Genomic DNA, 9,382 nt, shown 5'->3' with positions numbered 1-9,382 from the left:
TTACACCATACTTGGCAAGCAATGAATCAAAAGCCCGGTTGCAAAAATGAGAGCCACAATCACTAATGATAGCACGTGGAGTGCCAAACCTTGTGAAGATACTCTTTTTCAAGAATGCCACCACACTTCGAGCTTCGTTGTTGGGCAAAGCGACGGCTTCGACCCATTTTGACACATAATCAACCGCTACCAAGATATAGGTATTCCCACAAGAACTCACGAACGGTCCCATAAAGTCGATACCCCACACATCAAAAATATCTACCTCTAGAATTGTGTTGAGAGGCATCTCATCCTTTTTAGAAATCCCACCGGTTCGTTGGCATTCATCACATCTCTTGACAAAATCACCAGCATCTTTAAACAAGGAGGGCCAATAGAAACCGCAACTAAGCACCTTAGAAGCCGTCCTCACCCCCCATGATGGCCACCATAGGGAGAGGAATGGCAAGCCTCCAAAATATTCAATTGTTCTTCTTCTGGGACACACCGGCAAATCACACGATCGGTGCAAATCTTGAACAAATATGGCTCATCCCAATAATAATTCAAACTATCCCGATTGAGCTTCTTCCTTTGGTTATAAGAGAGCTCATACAGGATTATACCGGTCACAAGATAATTTGCCACATCAGCAAACCACGGCATATCATGCATAGATACCGCAAGGAGTTGTTCATCCGGGAATGCATCATTGATTTCAAGGTCGTCAGAAGGCCTCCCCTCTTCTTCCAAGCGGGACAAATGGTCCGCCACTTGATTTTCACTTCCTTTGTGGTCCACAATTTCGAGATCAAACTCTTGAAGAAGAAGCACCCATCTCATCAACCTTGCTTTTGAATCTTTCTTGGTCATCAAATACCTAAGGGCAGCATGATCGGTATGGATAATTACTTTGTCCCCCATAAGGTACGGTCGGAACTTTTCCATGGCAAACACAATAGCTAGCAATTCCTTCTCGGTGACTGTATAGTTTCTTTGAGCTTCATTCATCGTCTTGCTTGAGTAGTACACTGGATGGAATATCTTGTTGATTCTTTGGCCCAAGACCGCCCCTACCACAACATTACTAGCGTCACACATGAGCTCAAATGGCAAGCTCCAATTGTGTGCGGTGATGATACGGGTTGTTGTCAACTTGTGTTTTAGCAGCTCGAAAGCCTCCATGCACTTCTCATCAAAAACAAATTTGGCCTCCTTCTCTAACAACTTGCATAACGGATTAACTACCTTAGAGAAATCTTTGATGAACCTTTGGTAGAAACCCGCGTGCCCCAAAAAGCTCCTCACCCCTTTGACAGAAGTAGGGGAGGTAACCTTGAAATGACTTCAATCTTGGCTTTGTCAACTTCAATACCTTTCTTCGAAATTTTATGACCCAAGACAATACCCTCTTCTACCATAAAATGACATTTTTCCCAATTGAGGACTAGGTTTGTATCTTCACATCAGGCCAACACTCGGTCCAAAGTTGTCAAACATTCCTCAAAGGAGTTTCCCACCACACTAAAATCATCCATAAAGACCTCCAATATATCTTCCACCATGTCAGTGAAAATTGTCATCATACATCATTGAAAGGTCGCTGGGGCATTACACAATACAAACGACATCCTCGAAAATGTGAATGTGCCGTAGGGACATGTAAATGTCGTCTTTTCTTGATCTTCTGGGGAAATGAGAATTTGATTGTACCCCGAATACCCATCTAAAAAGCAATAGAACGACCGACCCGCAAGACGATCAAGCATTTGGTCGAGGAACGGCAACGGGAAATGATCCTTTCGAGTCACCTTGTTAAGCTTTCTATAGTCCATACAAACTCTCCATCCTGTCACCGTCCGAGTAGGAATCAACTCATTATTGGCATTGGTTACCACAATCATCCCGCCCTTTTTCGGTACGCATTGCACCGGAGAAGTCCATGAGCTGTCAGAAATAGGATACACCACACCGACGTCAAGCCACTTGATAACTTCCTTTTTGACCACTTCTTGCATAGCTTCGTTGAGTCTCCTTTGGTGTTCAAGTGAGGGACTCGCATCCTCCTGCAATATGATCTTATGCATGCAAAAGGTGGGGCTTATGCCCCGTATATCCGCCAATGTCCATCCAATTGCCCTCTTGCGCTTTTGTAGAACCGCCCAAGTGGCGTCAACCTGCACGTTAGTCAAACAAGACGAAAGAATAACAAGCAAAGTGAAATTAAGGCCCAAGTATTCATACCTGAGGTGAGGAGGAAGTGGTTTCAACTCCAACACCGGCGGCTCCTCAATAGATGGCTTGGTTGGGGGAGTTTTGCAATTCTCAAGATCCAAAGATAACTTCCTAGGCTCATAAGAATACGAGCCCATACCATGCAAAACGTTTAAACATTCAACTCTCCCAGCATCATCATCAACATCCATGTTCAAGAGAACGATTTCAAGTGAGTCTTTAACATTCACCATTGCGCTTGTGTCATCCACTATCACCGCCGTGACAATGTCAACAAACGAACACACCTCGGTGCTATTCGGTTGCCTCATAGATTTGCATACATGGAACACCACCTTTTCATCACCAACACGGAAGGTCAACTCTCCCGCCTCGACATCTACCAAAGCCTTCCTCGTAGCTAGGAAAGGTTTTCCAAGGATAATTGGAACCTCAAAATCCACCTCACAATCCAAGATAACAAAATCGGCCGGCAATATGAACTTATCAACATGAACAAGGACGTCATCAATAATCCCCAAAGGTCGTTTCATTGACCGGTCCGCCATTTAAAGCCTTATAGAAGTTGGACGAGGTTGTCCGATTCCCAAGGTCTTGAAGACCGAATATGGCATTAAATTGATACTTGCCCCCAAGTCACAAAGGGCTTTTGCAAAGTCCGCACTTCCAATGGTACATGGGATAGTGAATGCACCGGGATCCTCAAGTTTCAGAGCCATAGAATGTACAATTGCACTCACTTGATGGGTCATCTTGATTGTCTCACACTCCATTGATCTCTTTTTTGTAACCAAATCTTTCATGAACTTTGCGTATCCCGGCATTTGCTCGAGTGCCTCCACCAAAGGCACGTTGATAGTCAAACTCTTCATCATCTCAATGAATTTCTTAAATTGGTTGTCACCCTTTTGCTTGGCCAACCGTTGAGGATAGGGCGGAGGAGGTCGAGGTAAGGGTGCTCGAGCTTTGGGCACCACCGGCTCGGGCATATCAATCACGTGTTCCCTAGACGGGTTCACGGCCTCTTGTGTTTCTTCCTCAACCTTCATGAACATCAATCCGCACATCATCTCTCACACTTGGTTCAACTACATCTTCAACCACCAAAGGTATTTCATTATCTCGTAACTCATCTTCATCCACCGTAACTTGGTTTCCTCTTGAGGCATGCACATCACCGCCTCTTCCACTTCGCATTATCACTGCCATCACATAATTATTGTGCCCACCCTTGGGGTTTACTACCGTATCACTTGGTATAGCACTCTTTGGGTGAGTATTTAAAGACTGAGAGATTTGGCCTAATTGCACTTCCAAGTTCCGGATAGATGTGTTATGCGAAGCTAATTGGGCCTTGGAATCTTGGTTCTTTTTCATCATTTGCTCGAACATGCTTTCAATTCTCCCCATCTCTCTTCCGGATGAACTCGGACCTTGAGAAGGAAAGGGGGGTGGATTATTCGGTTGTTGGTACATGGGGGCCTTCGAAAACCTTGCCCCCGGTTGCCTTGGTTCCCGCCATTGTTCCACCCTCCTTGATTGTTGTTGTTGCCCCAATTATTGTTATTACCATGCCAATTTCCTTGGTTGCCTTGATTACCCCAATTGTTGTTTTGGTTGTTGTTATTCCAATTACCTCCGCCTTGTTGTTGATTGCCCCAATTACCTTGAGGACGCCATTGTTGGTTTGAAGAGTTACCTCTATTCCCTTGATAGTTGTTGACATATTGGACCTCCTCGCTTTGATCATCATAGCACTCATTTGAATAATCTCCACCATCATTGTTGTTGTCATATTGTTCACAATTAGCTTGAGGTTGTTGTCCTCTTTGCCTCCTTTTCAACATAGAAACACCTTCCATTGCGTTGACTTGGCGCGAGTTTTGGACTTGTTGCAATTTCGCCTTTGCCAATTGATTCATAGTTGTTGTAAGCTCAGTGATAGCTTGGCCATGATCGTGCAATTCCTTGTGCAAATGGGTGACCGTGGGGTCACCTTGGGGCACGTTTGCTCGGCTTTGCCATGCCGAAGAGGTGTCGGCCATTTCATCAAGTACATCACATGCCTCTTGGTAAGAAAGTTTCATAAAGTTCCCTCAGGCCAATTGGTTCACGATGCATTGATTTGTGGTATTGATGCCCCGATAAAAGGTTTGTTGAATCATAGCCTCGGTCATATCGTTATTAGGGCACTCTTTCACCATTGTTCTATATCTTTCCCATATCTCATGCAAAGGTTCCGTTGGCTCTTGCTTGAAAGCTAGAATTTCATCCCGAAGAGCTGCCATATGACTTGGAGAGAAGAACTTGGCAATAAATTTGTCCGCCAATTCATCCCATGTTGTAATAGAATGATTGGGGAGCCTTTCTAACCAATCCAATGCTTTACCCCGAAGAGAAAACGGGAAAAGCCTCAATCTCAACGCATCCTCGGACACGTTTGTCTGCTTGCTACCCCAACATGTATCCACGAACCCCTTCAAGTGCTTGTAGGCATTTTGATCGGAGGCACCCGTGAAATAACCTCTTTGCTCGAGCAAGGTCAGCATAACATTTGTGATTTGAAAGTTCCCCGCCCGGATTCGGGGAGGAACAATAGCACTGGCATATCCTTGATTTGGTAAAACTCTGGGAGCCACCTCGGCGGTGCCGGAGGAGGGTCTGGAGTGTTGTTGTTCTCATTTACATTTATATTGACATGTCGGCCTCTCCGTGGAAGTTGAGGTAAGACCTCATCTTGTTCTAGATCCTCTACCTCCTCCCCCGCTATCACATTACCGAGAGGGTCATTTCCATTAAGAGCCACTGTACCTGATTTATCGACACAAACAAAATTAGTAAACAAGAAGGAAAGAGAAGCAAAACACAATTCTAGCTACACAAATAGTCAACACCGTAAGCTCCCCGACAACGACACCAAAAAGTTGATCGCGGCGAACTCAACCTTACACAATGATAAGAGGAGCGGGCGCTAATACTTTTACCTGAATAGTGGTATCGGGGTCAATTTCCACAGGGAGCTTGGAGTGGAGTTGCGTATTTGTTTAGACTAGGAATGCGTGTTTGCTCCTAATTGTACTTCTACCATTTTTTGGGTTTTTGTTTAATCACTACTATTATCAACTACAAGTTTAAGCTAATTTATGCTAAAAGGGTATGTTCTAAGTTGTGATTAATATAGAGAAAGGTACTAGGGTCGTGGCATCACCTAGGTGGTTAACTAACGGGTAGAGGTTACTAAGAATAGATTGACATAATTGGGATCAATGTTATAACCGTGCACATTTGTACTCACTCTCACACCTCTCGGTAGAGAGAGCGATTTTTCCCAATTGACTCTCTCGAGATCAATTGGGTAGGCCAATTAGACCAAGCAACTAGGGTTCAAGTAGGGTGATTACTCTCTCGAGGTTTAACCCGTTAATTGGGACTACCATTTCTCATGGATCCACCCCAATCCCTTGTTGGGTCAATTCTGGGGTCATAGACTCTCTTTCTCAAGAAAGGTCAAGACCCACTAAGCTAGAATCAATGTTTGCAACCATCAATCCTTAATTAAACCATAAAATTAACCCAAATAACAAACACCCAATATCAATCTATCAGTAAGAAGAAATACCCATTAATTACTCACACTAGGGTTGAGCCACAACCCTAGCTAATGGGTTTAGCTAGACATAATTAAAGCAAAACATGAAGAAATAGAAGATGAAACAACCATATTAATTAATTTCTAATGCTAAACTACAATAATCTATGATGAAACTAAGCTAAAAATGCCTAATATAGGCCAAAACATAAGTCTCACGAGTGCAGCAGCTGTCAGTTGTACAAAACTTGACCTAAAAATGGTAAAATGTTCTACTTATAGTGGGTTGGAAAAACTGGACAAAAATGCTCCTGCGGGGTTAGTGCGGACCGCACAAAGATGGCACGCGGCCGCACTGGGTTGCTTGACCTCTGAATCTTGCTCTCTGAAAATGGTGATGCAGACCGCACAAAGTTGGGGTGCGGCCGCGTGAAAACTTGCGCGGACCGCACAAAGTTGTTGTGCGGCCGCATGAAAGGTTTCGCAGCTTCTCTGAACTTCACTGATGCGGGCCGCGTGACCATAGAGTGCGGCCGCATGGGAGGGAGCGCGGGCCGCATGAAGTTGGACGCGGCCGCGTAGTTTGCTTCTGGAATATAATACTCTCTGAACTTATTGGACGCGACCGCATAGCAACATTGTGCGGCCGCATGAGTGAGACGCGGGCCGCAAGAACTGGGACGCGGCCGCATGGGGCATGGCTTGTAAGTTCCCAGTCTCTGAACTTTTATGATGCGGCCGCATGACATGATGGTGCGGTCCGCACCAAGTTCTGAATGTCTTCACTCTACTGATCTTTGGCACTTGAGCAGGTTTCACTCCAATTTGAGCCGATCTTTGACGATTTGTCACTTTATAGCTCAAACCTGCAATCAAGCGCAATCTGTAAGCTTTTTGGGACTATTTTGTAGCAATTTACACTCAAAGCGCATGCAAGTATGGGTATAAAACATGTTAAAATCCTACTTATCAGCATGCAACTCGATCCCATAATATCCTCACAACATAGGCCCCCGGCCTCACTTAGTCAGAAACCTCTCAAGCCACTCGAGCTATTAGTAAAATAGGTTGCTCAGCCCAAAATATCATTTTATGCATAAACACATAGTAATAAAGACTGAGTTGTGAAATCAGTAAACATAGCATGACTGAGTATAGATCTTAAATCAAAAACAATGAGAGGATAATAAGAAAAAGCCCCTAAGGGTCCAAACAGCTCTGGCACAAGGCCCAAATATAGCATTCAGCCCAATTTAGGGGAAATTCTTTCTAAAACACATAAGTATCATATAATTTAAGTCAAATACGCAACTTTATAATTGCTACGGGACGGACCAAGTCACAATCTCCAATGGTGCACGCCCACACGCCCGTCACCTAGCATGCGCATAACCTCAACATAGTAAAGCAATGTGAAATCTGGGGTTTCATACCCTCAAGACAAGATTTACAATCATTACTTACCTCAAACAACCCAATTCCAATACCGAGCAAGCCAAGCGATGCTCCAAAAAATGCCATCTCGCGCATTCCGACCTTCGAACGGCTCGAAATTAACCAAAAATAACTCAAATACGTCAAACAATGCTAACGCAACTAATCCCAATCAAAAAGGTTGAATCTTTAATCAAAAGCCCAAAATCGGCCAAAAACCCCAACTCGAGCCCACATCTCGGAACCCACTCACAAAATCCGATAACTCATTCAATTATGAGTCCAACCATACTAGTTTCATCCAATTCCGACTCCGAATCGATATTCAAAATTTAAAAATTCACTTTATGAAACCTTAGGCAAAACCCCCCAAATTTCACTTTGAAATCATCAATCAAATGTCAAAAACGAAGGTGGATTCATAAAATGTAACCAAAACCGAGTAGAAAACATTTACCCCAATACATATGGCAAAAATTGCCTCCAAAATCACCCAAATCCGAGCTCCCCAACTCAAAATATGATCAAATGAACAAACCCTTGTTTTATATATTTTTCTGCTAGCTATTCTGCCTCGATTCTCATGTCAAATGATCCTGAAACTCGCTTCCAATGGATTCTTTGTGAAATTTTAGTCAAGTTAGGCTATTGAATCACTCCATTTGACCTTATATTGAAGGAGATATGTTGGTTTCAATATTTGAAAATAGTGCAGATTTTTAAATACGAATTCAGCGGCAATTTCGTAATTAATCTGAAAAAAATCTGGCAACCCAATTCTTAGTAAAATGACCATAAAATCCTTACTTGATTTTCACTGCTTGATTTTGAAAAATATTTCTCCGTTCTACAGGCGGACTCCTGACTTCTTCTATCTTCGACACGCAACAACCTCCGTTCTACAGGCGGGTCCCTGACAATCAAAACAAACAAAACAAACAAAATTTCCTAACCAGTTTGTACTGGGAAGATTTGTGAGTCGTTAGCAAAATTGTAACTCACTTACACCACTGATGCAATGATGAGAGCAAACTAAAGTCTAGGATGTGCATCTCCTATGAGTAAAACCAAAACCCTTGCTAGCAAATGTGTCTGCTAAAATAAAAACCTCAATGACTCAAACTAGAAAGTGTGTCTTCTATGGTTGAATCGGACTGAGCTAAACTAGGAAGTGCGTCTCCTAAGGGTGAAAACTTCAGTGATTAGAAACTAGGAAGTGCGTCTCCTATGAAATAAAATCTCGATTAGGAAGTGCGTCTCCTACGGTCGAACTTAAAATGAATCAAATTAGGAAGTGCGTCTCCTACTGGTGAAGCTTGCTTAGGAAGTGCGTCTCCTATTGGAAAAACTGTTCTTAGGAAGTGCATCTCCTAATGGGTAAAACTTGCTTAGGAAGTGCGTCTCCTATTGGTAGAACTAAACTTAGGAAGTGCGTCTCCTATGGGTGAAATGAATCTAGGAAGTGCGTCTCCTATTGATGAAACTTGTTCTTAGGAAGTGCGTCTCCTGCTGGGTAAGACTTGCTTAGGAAGTGCGTCTCCTATTGGTGAAACTTGCTTAGGAAGTGCGTCTCCTATTGGTGAAACTTGCTTAGGAAGTGCGTCTCCTATTGGTGAAACTGAACCTAGGAAGTGCGTCTCCTATTGGTGAAATAAACTTAGGAAGTGCGTCTCCTATCGGTGAAATTAACTTAGGAAGTGCGTCTCCTATTGGTGAAACTTGCTTAGGAAGTGCGTCTCCTATTGGTGAAATAAACTTAGGAAGTGCGTCTCCTATCGGTGAAATTAACTTAGGAAGTGCGTCTCCTATTGGTGAAACTTGCTTAGGAAGTGCGTCTCCTATTGGTGAAACTGACTTAGGAAGTGCGTCTCCTACTGGTGAAACTGACTTAGGAAGTGCGTCTCCTACTGGTGAAACTTATCTTAGGAAGTGCGTCTCCTATTGGTGAAACTGAAACTTAGGAAGTGCGTCTCCTATTGGTGAAACTGAAACTTAGGAAGTGCGTCTCCTATTGGTGAAATAAACTTAGGAAGTGCGTCTCCTATCGGTGAAATTAACTTAGGAAGTGCGTCTCCTACTGGTGAAACTGAAACTTAGGAAGTGCGTCTCCTATTGGTGAAACTGATGCTTAGGAAGTGCGTC

General features: G+C 43.4%; 1 protein-coding gene across 1 annotated transcript; it reads right to left on the bottom strand.

Annotated features, from left to right (window-relative positions):
* Positions 1 to 411: 411 nt before the first annotated feature.
* LOC138873042 (uncharacterized) lies at positions 412 to 2,765 on the bottom strand. Its single transcript, XM_070151474.1, has 2 exons — positions 1,794 to 2,765; positions 412 to 1,317 (listed from the first exon to the last, which is right to left on the bottom strand). The coding sequence occupies exons 1-2, from the start codon at positions 2,763 to 2,765 to the stop codon at positions 412 to 414; spliced, it is 1,878 nt and encodes a 625-aa protein (XP_070007575.1).
* Positions 2,766 to 9,382: the final 6,617 nt, after the last annotated feature.

This window comes from Nicotiana sylvestris, chromosome 7 (assembly GCF_000393655.2).
Source record: "Nicotiana sylvestris chromosome 7, ASM39365v2, whole genome shotgun sequence".
NCBI classification, from domain to species: Eukaryota; Viridiplantae; Streptophyta; class Magnoliopsida; order Solanales; family Solanaceae; genus Nicotiana; species Nicotiana sylvestris.
This window is presented reverse-complemented; position numbering and strand designations above follow the sequence as displayed.

Coding starts and splice junctions, on each gene's coding strand:
- LOC138873042 (XM_070151474.1), bottom strand. CDS start 2,765: ATGGCGGACCGGTCAATGAAACGACCTTTGGGGATTATTGATGACGTC. Junction 1,318..1,793: donor ACTATAGAAAGCTTAACAAG/GTGACTCGAAAG, acceptor AGTCATTTCAAG/GTTACCTCCCCTACTTCTGT.